Source organism: Rattus norvegicus, chromosome 9, assembly GCF_036323735.1.
Source record: "Rattus norvegicus strain BN/NHsdMcwi chromosome 9, GRCr8, whole genome shotgun sequence".
In the NCBI taxonomy this organism is placed as follows: domain Eukaryota; kingdom Metazoa; phylum Chordata; class Mammalia; order Rodentia; family Muridae; genus Rattus; species Rattus norvegicus.
Genome location: NC_086027.1, coordinates 101,303,586 through 101,322,417, shown reverse-complemented (window position 1 = coordinate 101,322,417; position 18,832 = coordinate 101,303,586). Strand labels below are relative to the sequence as shown.

General features: G+C 47.0%; 1 protein-coding gene across 5 annotated transcripts in view; it reads left to right on the top strand.

Annotated features, from left to right (window-relative positions):
• The window catches only part of Pask (PAS domain containing serine/threonine kinase), a 41,616-nt gene that overhangs the window by 10,871 nt on the left and 11,913 nt on the right, over positions 1-18,832 (top strand). For 3 of the 5 annotated variants that reach the window (XM_039083420.2, XM_039083419.2, NM_001009362.1), the window contains exons 2-11: positions 1,621-1,850; positions 3,073-3,308; positions 4,002-4,172; positions 8,322-8,462; positions 8,932-9,066; positions 11,900-12,160; positions 13,602-13,770; positions 14,578-14,728; positions 16,923-18,388; positions 18,487-18,668. In XM_039083420.2, the coding sequence (XP_038939348.1) occupies positions 1,670-1,850; positions 3,073-3,308; positions 4,002-4,172; positions 8,322-8,462; positions 8,932-9,066; positions 11,900-12,160; positions 13,602-13,770; positions 14,578-14,728; positions 16,923-18,388; positions 18,487-18,668 (3,093 nt within the window). In that variant the 5' untranslated portion in view covers positions 1,621-1,669. The remainder of the gene's footprint in view (positions 1-1,620; positions 1,851-3,072; positions 3,309-4,001; positions 4,173-8,321; positions 8,463-8,931; positions 9,067-11,899; positions 12,161-13,601; positions 13,771-14,577; positions 14,729-16,922; positions 18,389-18,486; positions 18,669-18,832) is intronic. The other 2 variants (XM_039083422.2, XM_063267041.1) reach the window with 1 other exon arrangement.

The window sequence follows — 18,832 nt, the reverse complement described above, 5'->3', positions numbered from 1 at the left end:
AGATCTGTCTGCCCCTGCTTATTCCAGAGTGCTGGGATTAAAAGCATGCACCACTTGGCAGTTCTGGTCATTTATAAGAATAGGTACCTGTCCCTTCCTAGGGGTAACAGTTCTGTCCTATATTGAAAAAGGTCCAGACCCCTGCTGATCTAAGCTTGATCATTCTTGTGAGGCGGTTTCTCAGTTAATTCTCAGGTATGTTAGAATAGCTGGATTTCTTGGACCTGCCAATGGATGAGTAAAGATACAGAGACTCAAAATTAATAATTTTATTATAATTAGGCCTTAGTTTAGGCTATCTCCCAGCTAGCTCATCTAATTTAATTAAACTGGACCATTCTAATCCAAGTCTGCCACATGGCTTCTGGTTTGTCCGATCTCCTTCATGTCTGGCTAGCCAAATCTTACAGCTTCTGCTTTTTCACCCCGAGGCTTTCTCAGCCTCGAAGTCCACTTTTTCTTTCTTGCCTAGCTATTGACTGCCAACTCTTCATTAAACCAATCAGTGAGTGAGGAAGGTGTATGTTTACAAAACACTGAGGCAGGTGATGAACTATAAGAATAACAATACCCATATCTGGCTGGTTCTTAGCTCTCTGCCTGTACAGAATTAACAACTGAATAATACAGACTACCTTCACACAGTGCACCTCAATATGCTAGCATGGGGATCCTATGTAAAAAAAGGCTTTTGTGGACCTCAGAAGGGTGACCAAGATTATTTGTTCATAAACTTATGTTTTTGAAGGTAACCTAGAAGAAGGGGCTCATGCTTAAGGTGGGCATATCTTTGGCCCTGTGGTCTCCCTGTGTCATGGAAAAATCCAGCCAGTAAAATCCACTAGTCCTGATGTTGGCCCCACAGTATGTTTTTGTCCTTGTTAATCACTGAATTACTAGGTGGCCCTTACCTGTTCCTGGCAGAGAATAATACTTCTTAGTGGCTGGCTGTGGGGTGGCCTTAAGCATGGACCACTAGTAAATATACTAGGGTTGACACGCTTGCCAATGATATTATGGGACCACTCAGTATGTCCACTGTGGGAGTGAGCACATGGGACAAGGCTGTAGGAGCTCAGCGTACACACAGTAAGGTCAACACCTGGGATATTACAGTTAGTTTCCTAGTGTGACACTCTATTGTAGCTCTGAAAATGTGTTGTCACTTAGAAACTCAGTAAGGGCAAATGGAATTTTCTGTATATTTTTCTAATATTTGTTTTTGAGTCTACATTTATATCAGAATAAGGAGTTGAAATCACCACATCCCTAACCAGTCATGTCTCTGGAGGTGGTCTTGTTTTTATTATATGCTTCCGGGTGCTCTGTGAGTGGCTGGTTCTTGTGGCATCCTTAAAAACCTTTACCTGGGAACATTTCCACATCTGTGAACCTGCGTTTCCTGCTTTCTCTTGTGGCTCTTCCATTGCATTCTGTTTCTTTCTCACTTTGCTTCTTGCATTTCTGTGTATTTTTTCTGAAAGAGTTTTTCTTGTAGCACAGATTGGGCTGACTACACTCACTCTGTACTTCCTGACCTGGGATGCCAGTACTTAAGCTGGTTTGACTGCTTTTGTGTTCTGTACTGCAGATGTTAATCACATACCCTTTGTTTTCCAGGTGAGGGCTGTTGGAAGCAAGAGCTTGGTGACCAGTTGCTCTGCTCTTCATGGAGGACAGAGGTCCACCAGTTCTTGCTGAGGACTGGAAGTCTGAGAGTCTTCCTGCCCAAGAGGGCCCAGCTACCCAGGCTTTCGTTGAGCCCAGCAAGCCTCTCTCCATAGCCCATAGACACCTGAACAGGAAGAATGGGCTTTCTAGACTCTGCCAGAGCCGAATGGCACTCTCCGGTAAGTACCTTGTGATGCTGTGGGCATCAACTTTGTAAACTGAAAACCAAGTTGCAGTTTCCTTCCCTGGAAGCCCTTTTGTCGAGGACCAAAAGATGGTTTATGTTTTCAGAGCTGTTTCCCAAGATTTTGGGCTGTGCCCTCTGGTCCTGCACTGCAGTCAGGAGGGAAGAGCTATAGGATTGGAGTTGGGGGTGGATTGAGGAACAGCCAAGGCGTGTGCTTGAAACTGAGGGTGATCTAGAAAGCAGGGAAGTCCTTTAGGATGACAGAAGAGATTGTCCAGGAGCCAGGGCAGAGCACAGGGAAGAGTTAAGATCCTATCTTAAGGTCATAGAGCAGCTTGCAGGGCACCAAATGTTGAGGCCCAGCTAGTGTGTGGGACCCGGGACAGTAGGAGCAGCGAGTCCAGGGGAAGAGCAGAGACCACAGCTTCCCAGGAGGCTGCTTCCTCTAGCACTGGCCAGGCACCTGTACTTAGTGTTGACATGGCAGCTTGGTTTGAGGAGGATGTCACAGGCAGCTGCCCAGGGAACAGGGGCAAGAGGTAGGGGTGCGAGGAGGGCACTGGCTTGGTCACTGCAGGGTAAGTGTGTGGTCTTGGAAGGTTAGACTGAGGCAGTGTGCTGAGAACATCTAGATTCTAGATGAAGGACACAAAGGAAAGGGGAAAGGACCAGTCTGAGAGTGGTGAGGACTCAGGTAGGAAGATTAGAAGCCAGTGTAGGAGGTATGGGAATTGAGTCTTGGAGGTGATTGGAGCTACAGGCAGGCATACAGGGCAAAACTGCTTTGATCTCTCCAGCGTACTAAAGGCACATAACAACGGGAGGGTGGGCGGATCAGTTGGTGGTGAGAGATGGGAGGGGAAGGCATTCAGGGGCATAGATGGAGGGTCTGGGAGGTGGTAGCTGCAGAGGAGCTCAGTGCTTCTGATAGATGAAGTGGAGTGAAGACTGGGGACTCACTGATGGGAGAGACATTGTAAGCAAGAGCTTTCTAGATGTGAAGCTCAAGGCCCTAAGAGTTTGACCTAGACAGAAATGTTCATCTTGATCTGTCTGTATTTCTCAGGGAATATTAACCCGTGCCACTGAACCCCTAAGGGTTATTTTGGAAAGACTCATGAGTCACAGACTGTGCTATAGCACTGTGGGTTAGATAAGGCCTGCTCTGGCAGCCATTTGAGATTTAATACTTTCTGTCCATCCTTTCCTCACAGAGGATAGGTGGAGCTCTTACTGTCTTTCATCATTGGCTGCCCAAAACATCTGCACAAGCAAACTGCACTGCGCTGCTACACCTGACTATGCTGACCCTATAGCTGGCCCACTGGGCAGTACATCGTGCTGCTCCTTGCTACGTGGCCTAGCTTCAGGGTGCTCTGGACCTCTGCTCTCGACCCCTGTGTGCAACCCTAACAAGGCTGTCTTTACTGTGGATGCCAAGACCACAGAGGTATTTGCTATAGTTTGAGACCCAACTTGTAGATCTGGAGTTGTGAAACCTGGTCTACATTTCTACATTTTCATAATAGTCTTTTAAGTTACTTGGTCATATTATATGTGTGTATGTGTTTTGATGCATGTGTGGCACCGTGTGAGTGTGGAGATCAAAGGACAATCTATGGTACTCTATTTTCTCCTACTTTGTTGGTCTCAGGGATGGAAGTCAGGTTGTTAGGCTTGATGGTAAGTTATCTGCTAAGCCATCTCTTCAGCCCTTTTCTAGCTTCTTGATTGGCATGTGGGTGGTTCGAGTGGAGGAGTGTCCTAGGTACAGTGGTTCTGATTGAATGTATCTGTGAGGTAAAGGTGCCTGAGGAGCATAGGGTGAGCATCATTGTCCCAGCCCCTGATGGGAAGTGCTACAGCAGTGGCTCTCAACCTTCCTGATCCTGAGACCCTTTAAGATGCTCATGCCCTGGGGACCCCAACCATAAAATCAACTTTGTAGCTACTTAGTAACTAATTTTGCTGCTGTTTTGAATTGTAATATAAATATTTTTGGAGACAGAGGCAAAAGTGGCTGAGAAAGACTGTCCTAAAGGCAGTGCTGGGGAAAGGGCAGGGCTCGGGCCTCCTTGTATTGTTTTCTCCTTGGTTTTCTAGGGGCCCTAGTAATTGCTGTTGATATGCGTGTCCTCTGCAGATTCTGGTTGCCAATGACAAAGCCTGCAGCCTCCTGGGGTATAGCAGTCATGACCTGATTGGCCAAAAGCTTACACAGTTCTTCCTCAAGTCTGATTCCGAGGTTGTGGAAGCCCTCAGCGAGGAGCATGTGGAGGCTGATGGCCACGCTGCAGTAGTGTTCGGCACGGTGGTGAGTGAGTGTGCACTCATGTATGCATGTGCTGGGGAGGAGGGCTTGTGGGGTGGAGGGATGCTTTCCCTGTCTTTAAGGTAAGAGTAGCATGTAAAGGGACAGGCTCCATTTCCCTGCTTCAGTTCTGACTTTGAACTGTTTGCTGCTCTGAGGTTGGCAGCACCTACAATTTTCGCATCCTGACTGAAACTTGGACCTAGTACTATTTCCCTACTTCGGATGAGAAGAGGATATAAGATAGATATGGTGGCTGTGTAGCTCTGTTGTCTTTGGAGAGCTCCAAAGTTTGGAGAGGCTCGAGGCTTGAGGCTTAGACTACATTTGGAAGAACCTCGGGTACCACATGAAAGTCCCAGAAAAGTGGTCTAATCCCCTCCAATTTTTCATGTGTTTGTTGTTAGTGCATATTTATAAATGTCACAGTTTTCTTCTAACCTGGCTACCTTCCAGTTTATTGAGACAGGACTATTTATTTAACAGCTTTAAGGTGTAACAACTGAGCAGTATTAATCTATTTTAATCCTCTAAGCGTATCTGGCTACCTCCCAGGCAAAATCTCGGAGATACTTACATTTTATGGCTTTCTCTGCTCCAGGTGTGTTTTGGTTAGGTTTTTACTGCTGTGAACAGACACTGTGACCAAGGCAATTCTTATAAAGGACAGCATTTAATTGGGGCTGGCTTACAGGTTCAGAGGTTCAGTCCATTATCATCAGGGTGGGAACATGGCAGCATCCAGGCAGGCATGGTGCAGGAGGAGCTGAGAGTTCTATGTCTTCATCTGAAGGCTGCTAGGATGAAGGTCTTAAAATCCATACCCACAGTCACAGACCTACTACTCCAACAGGACCACACCTTTTAGTCCCTGGGTGAAGCATATACAAACCATCACAAGGCGTTTAAATTTCTTCTTTTTTTAAAAAAAATTTTTTTATTCACTTTATATCCAGATCACAGCCCCCTCCTTCTCTTCCCAGTTTCACCCTTACAAGTCCCTTCCGTCACTGTAGTAGTAGTGGGGAAGGGGATCCAATCAATGGCAGGGAACAGAGACTGAGCTAGCCCTGCTCTACTTGTTAGGGAGACCACATGAAGACCAAGGTGTACATTTGCTACAAATGTGTAGAGGGTCTAGGTCCAGCTCCTGTGTGCTCCCTGGTTGGTGGCCCAGCTCTATGAGCCCCCATGGTCCCACTTGAGTTGATTCTGTGGGTCTTTTTGTGGTGTCCTTGACTCCTTCAACTTGCTCACCTCTATCCCCCACTCTTCTACAAGGCTTCACCTGATATTTGAATGTGGGTCTCTGCACCTGCCTCCATCCACTGCCGGATGAAGCCTCTCAGGAGACAGTTATGCTAGGCTCCTGTCTGCAAGCACAGCAGAATACCATTAATAGTGTCAGGGGCTGGCTCTCTCACATGGGATGGGTCTCAAGTTTGGGCTGTCATTGGATGGCTGTTCGCTCAGTTTCTTTCTGCTCTATTTTTATCCCTGCATTTTTTGTAGGCAAAACAAATTATGATGTCTCCTGGACCCTCTTCCCTCTCTCCCTCCCCTTCCCCTGGGTGGGAGGAAGTCCAGCTCTATTCTCTCTCCTGCTTAGTCACTGGCTGATCACTTTACTGAATCAGGGAATAATTGGAAAGCAATGTTTATATAACATCGAGACAGGAGATTCTCAGAATAAGGATTGCAGCCAGATGTGGGGGCATAGAGATCTTCATTTGAATAATAGGAGGATAATCTTTACACAGTACACAATAACATGCTTACAGTATGCGTGCGTGCGTGTGTGTGTGTGTGTGTGTGTGTGTGCGCGCGTGCATGCATGTGGCAGCTTGAGGTTGGTGTCAGGAATTATCCTCTCACTCTTCCACATTATTCATTGCGGCAGGCTCTCTCAGTCAATCCCAGAGCTCTACAATGGCTAGTCTTCCTAGCTGACTTGCTCTGGGTATCCAGTCTCTAGCTCCAACACTGGACTTCGAGCTGATCCCCACTTTCCCATAACATTTAAATGGGTTTCTGGGGATGCTAACATAGGTTCTCATGTCTGTATGGCAAGTACTGGAACTGATGGACCATCTCCTAAGCCCTCTGAAACGATATTAGTGTTAGTGCACCTGACTCTTACCTGTAGATCCACACATTCCATTTATTTGCTGTGTGTTTGGTGGTGGGGTGAGAGTGTTTTACTGGAGAGTTTTGTTCCTCTTTCCTAGGCTGCTGGATATATATATCTGGGATGTTGACAGGTGAGTTGAATTGTTCAATGCTAGGCGCTGAACCCCAGGCATGAGAACTTGGACAGGGTCAGTGAACAAGTTACTAGATCAAGAAGCTGATTGCTACTAAGAAAACAATTACAGCCTTCAGCACATGTTAATGCTTATTTCTTTTTCCTTTTTAAAAATATTTGTTTTATTTTTATTTTATGTGTATGTATATGAACGCATGTATATGGGAAGCCAGGCAAAGCCTGGAGATGGGATGTAGGCAATTGTGAGTTGCCCACTGTGACACTGAACTTAGGTCCTTTGGAAGAGCTGCAAGTACTCCTAACCACTGAACTGCTCTCCAGCAGTAGGAGCAGATACTGCTTTCCCTCCTAACCACTGAACTGGTTCTCCAGCAGTAGGAGCAGATACTGCTTTTCCCTGCTACCTTACAGTGAAGCTATTGGTCAGTTTTTCAGAAGCACAGAACAAACTATGTATCTGGATAAAGGATTTTTAGATTTGTTCACATAGTTGGAAACTGGATAGTTCTGTAGTAACTGTGTGCTGGCTGGAGAACGAGTGGAACCAGTAACCACTCAGTTTAGAAATCTAAATGCTTCAGAACCACAAGGACAGATGGTGCAGCCTCAATCTGGAGGACGAAGGCCCTGAAAAGTTGCTGATGCACGTGTGCATTCAAGGTTGGAGACTGGAGTTCAGTGTCCATGGTGATAACAATAACAAAAAACATCCAAAGTCAGAAAAGCTGGGTGTGTTAGTTAGGTTTTTAGTGCTGTGAACAGATACCGTGACCAAGGCAACTCTTATGAGGATCATTTAATTAGGGCTGGCTTACAGGTTCAGAGGTTCAGTCCATTATCATCAAGTCAGGGGAGCAGTGCAGCGGCCAGGCAGGCATGGTGCAGGAGGAGCTAAGCATTCTACAGCTTCATGTGAAGGCTGCTAGGAGAAGACTGGTTCCCATGAGGCCAGGAGTAGGGTCTCAAAGCCCACTCCCACAGTGACACACTTCCTCCAACAGGGCCACACCTACTCCAACAAGGCAGCACCTCCCAATAGTGCCACTCCCTGGGTTAGGCATTTCAAACTACCATACTGGGGTAATAATTTATACCAGTAATCCCGCCACACCAGAGATCAGAAGTTGAAGGCCAGCTTGTGCTACTTAGGGGGCTTGAGGGCAGCCTGGCCACATGAGAACCTGTCTTAAAACAACACCAACAGCAAAAGGATAGTTGAGTGTGCATGTGAGCTTTTCTTACCTGTTGCTTCTCTTTTCCACATAGGCTCCTGCCTCCCATTCAAGAATGATTTTGTCCTCTTGGTCCACAGACTCACCAATTCTCTCTGCAAGTACCATCATAGATACACCCTGAGTGTGCTTCAGGAGTTTTCTAGGTGTTTCTCAATCAAGTACCATCATAGATACACCCTGTGTGTGCTCCAGGAGTTTTCTAGGTGTTTCTCAATCAAGTACCATCATAGATACACCCTGTTTGTGCTCCAGGAGTTTTCTAGGTGTTTCTCAATCAAGTACCATCATAGATACACCCTGTGTGTGCTCCAGGAGTTTTCTAGGTGTTTCTCAATCAAGTACCATCATAGATACACCCTGTGTGTGCTTCAGGAGTTTTCTAGGTGTTTCTCAGTCAAGGGTGGCAGTCAAAGATTAGCCATCACACTGAGTATGAAACCCGTCCTGGTAGAAATTCACTCAGACTGTAGCACTGAGGACTAGAACCTCATTTATACTTTGGCAGGGTTCTGAAAGGTGAGTGAAGCTTGACTGCACTGAAGCATTTAAAACCCTGGGCAAGGTCTACTGATGACAAGCATTTTGGTATGCTAGTTGCAGGGTCCACATTGCAGACACTGCATGCCTGGTACAGTAAGTGTGTGTCTGTAGGTGGACATTGTCAGCCGAAGTGGGGAGAAGATTCCCGTCTCTGTGTGGATAAAGAGGTTGCAACAAGATCGTGGCTTGTGCTGTGTAGTGGTTCTGGAGCCTGTGGAGAGGGTCTCAGCCTGGGTCGCCTTCCAGAGTGATGTGAGTGTATTTTCAAATCTTGGCTCTCTTCTGCTAACACAGTGTTCTCTTTCATCAGGAAGGAAGTGCCAGAGCTAACTGGAGGTTTGTTTTGGCTATGGCCCTTACTAACTGCATTGTTTGAGCAAGAAGTCCCATCACCGATGCCTCAAGTTTCCTTATCTATAAAATGAGAATACAATATTCAGGATTGTTCTTATGCCTAAAGATGTCACACTTTTAGAATAGTACATGAACATGAGCTGGGATCTTGTTACTGCAGAGTCTGGTGTGGGCTAGAGCTGTTGGGGAGCACTTGAGAAAATGCTATTGATCTTGTGAAAGCCCATGGCATGCCTCTTGCACTTTGGATATATAGAAGTTGTGACATCGTTCTTGCATTTAATTTATAAACACTAGAGCGTAACAGTCAATGGAGTTTAAAGAAGTGTGAGAAGCTTCTGTCAAGAGCATTGCTTTTTCTCTCCAGGGAACTATCACGTCATGCGACAGCCTCTTTGCTCATCTTCATGGGTTCACATCTCCAAAGGATGTGGTTGGGCAGTGTGTCATAGACTTGATTCCATCTATACAGCTCCCTCCTCCTGGCCAACATGTCCCAAAGGTAGGTACCTGACCATCTTCCCTGTGTGCTGGGTCTTGAGTTCTTACACCAGACCCTGTAACTTGACTTCAGGATCATTCTTGGATGGGGCAAGTTCCAGTTCATTTCTCTGAGCTCTGAGGCTGTACCGAGGCCCAGAGCCTGAGTGGTCTGGCTCACCAGCCTTGATTGCTGAACTCTCCTCTCTTTTTCATGGTCCAGGACGATGGGCTGATCTGTAGGGTAACCTTGTACCCTGCTTAGAGGTCTCCAAACAGACAGATAGGATTTTATATAGAGCCACATGATTGGTTGGGGGAACCGAGGCTTGTGATTATAAGACTACCTGCAACCTGGAAACCCTGGGGTGTGACCTGGGTGGGCCTCACCCAGACTTGAAGGTCTGAGAACCCAGAGGGCCTCTGGGGGAGTCTTAGAGCACAAAGGCCAGAGACCCTGGTGTCTGACAGTGGGGCATTCCAGCCGCAAAAGAGAGTCTCCTGTTGCTCCTCCCGTTTTCTCTTGAGACCTGGAGCTGACTAGATGGTGCTGCCCTTATACAGCATGACTCTTCCTTATTCAGTCTTACACACATCTGGGGACACCCTGGAAGACATACTTAAACATAGTGCTTGAATGGCATTAGATACTTATTAGTCAGCCATCGTCTCCTGGGGTGGACAGCCACATCTCACAGAGGGTGGCAGGGAAATTGGGTCATGATGGGTGCTTGATTCATACTGAATTATCAGGGTCGCCACTTTTCAACTAGTATGTGGCCTCTATACTGGGAACCTGAGGGCTGTGCCTTTAGCGATGACGAGATGGCTGTTTTGGCCAGTTAGTTTTGTTAATTTTGTAAGCAAAGTAAGTTTTTCAGGTTTTTTTTTGAGCAGGCATTCAGCATATTCCCTAGGCGTGGTTCTTTAAACTCAGTCTACTCTGCTGGCTTTTGTGTGTCACATTTTCTGGTTCATGAGATGCAGCCCTGCCCCATTTTGTCCTTTGCATCTTCTCTTCTACAATGAGGAAGTAGCTAACAGATTGGCAAGACAGTGGTTTGTGGCAGTGCTGTATGTTGAGTCTTACCACAACAGATGCTGCTGACTAGGTCTCAGGCAGACTTTTATCTCTCTCTCTCTCTCTCTCTCTCTCTCTCTCTCTCTATCTATCTATCTATCTATCTATCTATCTATTTATATTTTATGCACATTGGTGTTTTTCCTGCATATATCTATGAGGATGTCAGATCTTGTAGTTATAGACAGTTAGCTGCCGTGTGGGTGCTGGGAATTGAACTTGTGTCTTCTGGAAGAGCAATCAAACTGCTGAGCCATCTTTCAGCCCCTCAGGCAGATTTTAACTTCCTGACTAAAATCAGGCAGGTGCTCTGGGAATGACAGAAGACCCATGTAAGTATGTCCTCAGCCCCTGTACCAGTCACCATCTCCCCTGTATACACAGGAACTCCGTGTCCTCCTTCAATTCTTGGCTCATGGTCTTGGGGGCCAGGTGGGAATGGCAGAAGTGGGTCCTGGTCAGCTCTACTTTTGACGTAGGTGGGTCTCAAATTCTCTTTGCTCAGTGCTCAAGGACTGGGTGCTTCACTGTGTTCAGGACAGGGAAGATGAGCCACCAGACCTCCAACATAGTTCCTAACTTCTCATGTCTCCAGAGTGGTCCCTTCATGGTGGGGGAGAGAGAAAACCTGTGCCCAGGCTCTTACCTGAAACCTGACTCACCCTGGTTAGGAACACTGTACTAGTCCATTTTGTTCTTTTTATCTTACTTTATTTTATATGAGATAAGGTTTCTCTATAGTTTTTGCTGTCTTAGAACTCTGTGTAGAACTGGCCTCAAATTCACAGATCCACCTGCCTCTGCCATCCAAGTATTAGGATTACAGTGTACACCACTATGTCTTGCTCTATTCAAACTCTTTATTGGAAAATCACATGCCTTCCAAATTATCAAAGCAGATAGTATATAATGTAAGGACTCGGTTGTATGTCGGGGGAGCAGCTGAGACAATAAATGGGATGGTCCCTCAGTGGCCGCAGGAAACCAACAGCTCTAGGGTGGAAGGAGAGAACGTGGGTGTGGAGCCATGGGTACTGCATTAGTGTTGTTTCCTGATGCTCTGAATAAAAGACTGGCAAAAGCAACATAAGAAAGAAGGGGTTGATTTTGGCTTACAGTTGAAGGTGCACTCTAAGGTGGCAGGAGAGTGACGCAGCTGGTCCAATGGCAGCACATCAGTATTGGGAAGCAGAGGGTGATGGCTGCATGCTGACGACCAGCTTCCTCTCCACTTGAACAGTCCAGGATCCAGCCAGGGAATGGTGCCACCCACAGTGGGTGGGTCTCCCCACTTCAGCCAGTGTGGTCAAAAGCACTCCTTACCGCATGCCCAGAGACCTGTCCTGAAGCTGATCCTAGACTGTCATAATGACTGCTCATCACTGCTACTTTCATAGGTGGATTCTGCATTCACTGAGACTGTGAGGTGTTGGAAAAACATCTTTTTCCCTTCCAGATTTGGAGCTGAGGAGAGGAGTACAGCCTGTGGATGCCAACACGCTGTAGTTTGACACAGATGCTTGTTAGGGATGGGGCAGGGTCCAGTCCTCTTACTGGCTTGCACCTTGGTTCATTATTATGCATTTTGGACTCCTGAGTCCTCCCAACCTGCTGCTGCTATTGCTAGGGTTCTAAATGGGGTAGGGTGGGGCTAGAGCAGCATGGGTGGGGATGTCTCTAGCACGGATCTGTGAGGAAGGCTGGGATCTAAAACATCGGGGTTATGCCTACACAGTACTGTTGTAACATTGAGTGGGGCTGTCCTGTCTTTCAGAGTCTCAAGATTCAAAGGTCTGTTGGGAGAGCCAGAGACGGGACCACCTTCCCTCTCAGTCTGAAGTTGAAATCTAAGACCAGTGGAAAGGCTGTAGCTGAAAGTGAGGTGGCCTCAGAACCAGGTTACCAGGCTTCTGTGTGGGTGTTCTGCACCATCAGTGGCCTCATCACTCTCCTGCCTGATGGCACAATTTATGGCATCAACCACAGCTTTGCACTAATGTTGTTTGGTTATGGAAAAACAGAGCTCCTGGGCAAGGTAGGCTTGTCTAGTTTCCCAGCTCTTCAGTACTTTGAGGAAACGGTGCTGCATGTGTCAGAGGATCTGAACCTGATGGGCTTACATCAGGCTATACCATCCTATTCACTACCAACTATCTTGTTTTCCTGGGCTGCACATCACTGACTACTTTTGGAATGACTCTCTGTATCATTCCAGAGAAGCAAGATGGTCCTCTGCTTGGGATCTCTGTTTGCACCCAGCTGGCTCTGGTCTGGCCCATTGAACCAGGTTTTGGTGACACTGGAGATACTGTTTGTTCATACATACTGGGCATGGTTGGTGGTAGGAAGCAGAGGAGAAGGGGTTCTGTAATTTCTCTTGGGGCTGGGGGTTGGGTAGATGTTTTACTCACCAGGCTTCCAGCCTTAACTTTCCCTTTTTCCTCAGCCAGACCTGTAGCATGCAGTCTCATCATGGCTCTGTACAAGCCTCCCTAGACAATGTTTAATACACTCCAAGTCATATACTTTGGCCATGAGTCAGCCTGTTGGACCAGGCTTAGTAGGGAAAGGCCATTTTGCTTCACACGATGCTACCTCCGGTGAGCCGCTAGCTGAGTAACTCTGAGGCCTTGATAGCTTACATTTTTGGCTTGGATGCTGTTTGGCATTCGTGGGAACATCCTGCTTTTTAAGGGTCACCTCAGCCTCAGAAGTCATGCCTCACAGCTGTCACAGCCTCTTTTTGTCTAGGGATGGATCCTAGTGGTGTTCTGAGCCTTCTGGGAGGGTGCATAGCTCCCGTATGCTGAAGAGGGATCATGAAGCAGCATTTTGAAGCCACCTGATGCCATATTTTCGCATCTGCATATCCCTTCCCAACTTTTGACATCTACCAAGTGCCCACCAGGCTTACCTGGCTCCTGCTAGCATCATGCTTGGATGATGGCTTTCTGTAGGAGTACTGTAGGCTTTGAGACCGCCTAGAGAACCTCATGGGTATAAATCCTTGGCTCTCATTGAGCTTAGAGTCATGGATTCTTTTGGCACAGGTAGCTGTTCAGGCATGGGGGCTGCATACAGGCTCAGAAGCAGCATCTGTGTGAGCAGCTCTTCGTGTGGTAACATGGCCCTTGATGGGTGCCCATCAGTGTTCTTGGACCAAGAACTGTTAAGTTGTTAGCTTGGGAAATACAGGGTCTCTGCTCCAGGTCAATGTGAAGTCAAAGACCAGATATCTACTTGGAAGACATAGGTATTTGCATAACTTGCCTTACAGTGTATTATGTTCTTTTTTTATTAAAAAATTAAAACATTGTGAATTATGAGTCAAGTGTCAGAGGGCCAAAACTGTGTGGTCCAATATCTTTCCCTTTCTGAGAACTGAACTGTTCACTGTTCATTTTCGTAGGAGGAGGAGTTCAGTGGGTCAGAATGGCTCCTTCTAGGTTCTGACATGCCACTGTTTTCTTCTCTAGAACATCACTTGCCTGATTCCTGGTTTCTACCACTGCATGGACCTTGCATATGATAGTTCTGTCCAGCTGCCAGATCTGGTCAACTGCCTGGACATTGGCAGCAAGAGTGGGCCTGGGGAGATGAGTTCTGATGCCAAGCAGGACTGGGAGCTGGCCAGTGGGGCCCAAGGTAAGGCATAGCCTCTCACACCACAGTGTTTATGTAACAGAGCAGCTACTTAGAGGTTGGTGGCAGATAACAGAGCAGGAGGCACTGGTGACCTTTCCAGACTCTCAAGGGTGGGTGGAGCAATGAGAGTCTCTGTCTTAGTTTGAGGCCATGTTGTAAAGTCCTCTTGTTCTTTCCCAGGAGATAGGACAGTTGTGGGCAGTGTTTTACAAATGTTTTAGCATCTAGAAGGGAATTAGCAAGTCCTCTAAGACTGAACCACTTGTGCCCATGTCTAAGACACAAATAGCTGGCCAAAGTCCTGTCCATTTAAAGAGAATTTATAACCGAGCCAGGTATAGTAACACATACTTGTAATCTCAACTTGGAGGGTTGCAGTTATTTGAGGCCAGCCTGGGATACATAGAGACACCCTGTCTGGAAACAAAAAGCTGCCTCCCACCCTCCCAAAAGTAATAATAGGACATTCGTGTACTTTCATGTAGTATAAGATTGAATTGTTAGAGCATATCATATTTATTTCTAAGTTCTGTTTCATACCTGTTGACCTCAATATATATCCCCGTAGTTTAAGGGTTTCTCTGATTGGTTTGTGGAGTCAGTGTTAGCTTTCTGTCCCAGGATCTTCTAGGGAGGGAGGGGAGTGATGGAACTGGAACAACACTAAGGGGTCAGTGCTGGTGGAAAGCGAAGCTATCGGCATACAGGAAGTGTAGGCTGTCTTGAGTATTTGAGGTTTTGATACAGGTACAGGTGTGTTTTAACACAGTGGTTGGGAATAGACAATGTTCTTGATCTTGCTGTTAGATCCAAGAATTGATGTGTTGACACGGGGCCACATGCCATCACAAGATGAGACCCTGAAGCTGCGGGGAGGACAAGTCTCGCCTAGGACTCAGACTCAGCTGGAAACTGGACGCCACATACTTCCTTCTTGTGCATCTCAGCCCTCCCTGGGGTAAGTGCTGGTGGGAGGTTCCAAGTTTACTAAACACCCGGTTAGGTAGTCTTCAGCCCCTGGGTAATGACATACGTCAGTGATGGCTAATGTGTACTGCTCACCTGCTGCGTCTGCACAGCAGTGCTTTTCCTGTTACTTTACTCGAGTCCTTGCAGCCCTAGGAGAGAGCACCCCTGATGCTATTCTCATCTTAGGGACAAGGAAGTAGGTTGCTGAGAACTCAAGAAGACTAAGAGATAGAGCTCTAGAATTTTGAAAATCATTTGAAAGCATTCTTTATATATTCCTAAATAAAATTATTCATTTTGAGTAAAGGAAGTTTATAGTGGAAAACTTTGGAAGGTAGGAATAAAAATTCATTTATCTGTCACCATAGCATTTTAATGACAGGTTTATTTTGCCGCAATCTGACATATAGAACAGATAATGGTACTTTGTTACAAAAGTTCAAAAGTCAGGGCTTGTTAGGAAAGAGTGTGTTTTGAGGAATTGAGGCTGAAGCTCAGTAAATTCTTCCACTGTGTGCCAGGTACTCAAAAAACAAAACAAGAATCAACCTCCAGGTAAAGTATTTGGACAGTATTGGGGTTTTTGGTAAAGTATTTGGACAGTATTGGGGTTTTTGGTAAAGCATTTGGACAGTATTGGGGTTTTTGGTAAAGCATTTGGACAGTATTGGGGTTTTTGGTAAAGCATTTGGACAGTATTGGGGTTTTTGGTAAAGCATTTGGACAGTATTGGGGTTTTTGGTAAAGCATTTGGACAGTATTGGGGTTTTTGGCTCCTCAGAAGTCAGCTCTTGGTGTTCCTGGCAGGAGGTCCTGATATCTGTGGGGCAGCTCTGGACATAGGTCCCATGTTGCCTTGTATGATCTTCTGCCAGTAGGATAAGAGGAGTTCCAAAGAGTCACTTGAAAACCACTCTGTGTCCCTTCCACAGTGGCCCGAATTCAGTGACAGGTGATGCTTGGCTGCCAGGGCAGCTTGCAGATGTCCTTCATCTCCTGAGTTGTTGTCATGCTAGGATTCTCAGTTTCCAACCAACTTGATGCTTCTAACTTGATGCTAACACAATGTTAGTAGCCAAACCATTGCTGAGCAAAGTCATTGGTGGTCTTCCCTCAGCTCCTGCAATGCAGATTTTCAGAGGTCATACTGCAGGGACAGAGGATCATGTCCCCAATCTACCAGTTTTCCTAGCAAGTGACCTGTGATCTTTCTAAAATCCCAGAGCCTATTTGTCAGGCTTGAGGGTAGAAAGGCTATAGGAGCAGGTGAGTCAGCAGAGGGGATGGAAATACTGAGAAACCACTAGCATCCAGCAGCATTAGGAGATTTCAAGAGGGTAAAACCATGCCCAGGAGCTGTCCAGACCCCTTGGCTAGGTCTTAATGAGGCTCTTGTGTGCATCCCGCAAGCCTTCATCCTCAGGTTGACCCTGTAATCTGTTCCTGGAGAGGGCTAGACTCACTCTGTGACATGGGAGGAATGGACGGGGGTAGGAGGATGGGGGTGGGGAAGCAGTGGGTAGACACAGTGCTTTTTTGCCTGTTCTCTGGGGACCTTCATCTTATTCTTTTTCTCTAGGAAGCCTTTGTTTTTACAACTCAACCAACACGTCTTCTGCTAGGGCACCATCTTCAAATAGACCTTTTCCACTATCTTGATTAACTTCTGCTGTACACTTTGTGGGGATACCATTTCAAGACCACAGTAGTGTATCTGATGACCAGGCGCTTGGCCTTAGTCATGATGTGAGCAGACATAGCATAGTAAGCTTGTGCTACACTGAACACTGCTGGAGGCAGGTCACCTGCCTGGATTGCAGCAGCAGCTCACACTAGATGCGGTCACCCCTGCCTTCCCATCCTTCCTGCTCCTTGCCCTAGTCTCCTTGCTCTTCCCTGAGCTACCTCCCTAGTTTATGTAAGTAGTTGCTGGGTGGTGATGAGAATGAGTCAGTCTGCTGTCATGAGTTTGTTAAACAATCTGAAATCCATTTCAGTAGCTTCTTTTGATTCATCCTGGAATGTAGATTTATATGAAAAAAATATCTAAGACCAGATAGAAAATTGAGGCTATCTATCCTAAGTTCACCATGCTCCATTCATTGTATTTGTCTCTCATAGAGGGAAAGTCAGTGTGACTTCACACTGCCACTAGTGACTATCATCCAAATTCCTGTCTCCAGGGTAGACAGCAGCCCAGTGGACGGTGAGCGGTCATTACCCACAGACCAGCGGAACGTTCCAAAGAGAAACCTGCTAGCCCATGCTGAACAGTTACTATCTCAGACCCAACCAGACACCCTGGAAATATCCCCACCAGTCCTTAAAGAACTGTCTGAAATTCAGAAAAATATCTCAGAAGAAAGCCCACTAACCCACAGGAAATGGTTATTGTCCAAGGCCCAGAAAGACACCACAAAAGGAAGCCTGCCAATCCATGATGAGAAGTTACTGCTTGCAAGCCAGCATATCCATGTCTTGGGAAAGGAAAATCCTTCAGCAGCAGAGAGCTACAGGGAGGGTCTTTTAGCAGAAAGCAGGTCCAAACCAGTGGATGCAAAACCGTTTGCTTCATGTGAAGATTCTGAGCTTCTAGTCCCAGCTAAGGACAGAAGCAACAGAGCGGACATGAGTAGTCTGCAACAGGAAGCTCAATTGGAGCTGATGGGTATCAGTAGTCCCGGTAGTCCTAACCCCTGGGCTGATGCCACCATGCCTGAGCCCCACACCACAGGGCAGATACCAGGAGGGAGCCTGACATACTGCCCACAGCATAGAAGCGAGTGGATCTTACAACAGCGAGGCCAGGACTCGGCTCCCAGCCCCTCTGCAATGGGGTGTGTCTTTGTTGGGACACCCACTCTGGATGAACCATGGCCAGGAGTGAGAAATGATCGAGAAGAGCTGCAGACTTGCTTGATTAAGGAACAGTTGTCCAAGTCAAGCTTTGGGGGAGCTCTAGGAATCTCCTGTGTGGAACTTGTCCCAGCAGAACATCCTCCTTTCACTGCCCCCGTGTCCTTCTGTGATTGGGGAGGCCGAGACCTACATGCTAGCCGCTCAGGCAGCTCCTCAGCCTGCTATGCTTTGGCCACTGACCTCCCTGGTGTCTTGGAGGCAGTGGAAGCCCAGGAGGCTGATGTGAGTTCTTATTCCTGGAACCTCAGGGAGCTCTTTCTCAATGACCGGACAGACAGAACTCCATCACATTGTTCCTGTACCACTTCTGAACTTAGCGAGACACCATCTCTTTCAGGGGTGGGGTCAGATTTAGATGTGGGTATTCTGCACAGGCAGACTTCAGATATTTTAGCTCACCGAGAGATGTTGCTTCTTAGTGGGACCTATTTTGACCTTAGGGAAGGCCATCGGTTCCAGGAGATGGGAGCAGGACATGATGGAGCAGAACTGTCTAACATTTCTTTGGTATCCTCTGAACACTATGAAACTAGTGACATAGAAAGCCTAGGTTGTGACCCTCCCATACCAGATCCTGGTCCTAACAATATGTGCCTATCAGCAGAGAAGCCTAGACTGAGTGCCCAGATCACTTCCACTCCTGTGGCACCTGGGCCCACCAGCCTGCAGCAGGAGATCCAGGAGGGCATCTTCTCTGGAAGCTGCTACCACCGAGATGGCTTACGACTGAGTATGTTCTGGGGAAGAGGCTTTTGAAATCCTAGCAGTGTTTAATGAGGTCATTGGGGTCAGCAGGGCGCTACACTTCCTCACCTTCCTGCCCTTCAGGTGTACAGTTTGAAGTAAAGCGTGTGCAGCTCCAGGGCTCTGCAACCCTGTTCTGCTGCTGGCTGGTGAAGGACTTCTTACACAGTCACCGGGACTCAGCCACCCGAACCCGCCTGTTCCTTGCCAGCCTGCCAAGCTCTACCCACTCCATGCCTGACCTCTCTGGATCCAGCTTTGGAGAGGTTGGTATCTGTGGTCAGCTTGGTCTTCTGTGTACTTTTCTGCTGTGTTGCAGCTTTTCCAGGTGGCATCACTGCCTTTCTGGCTGGAATGGGTGGAGGGTATGCCTGTGGCTTTTTACCATTTCGGAATTTCTCCCTCTGTAAGTTTAAAGCAAGTGTAGGAT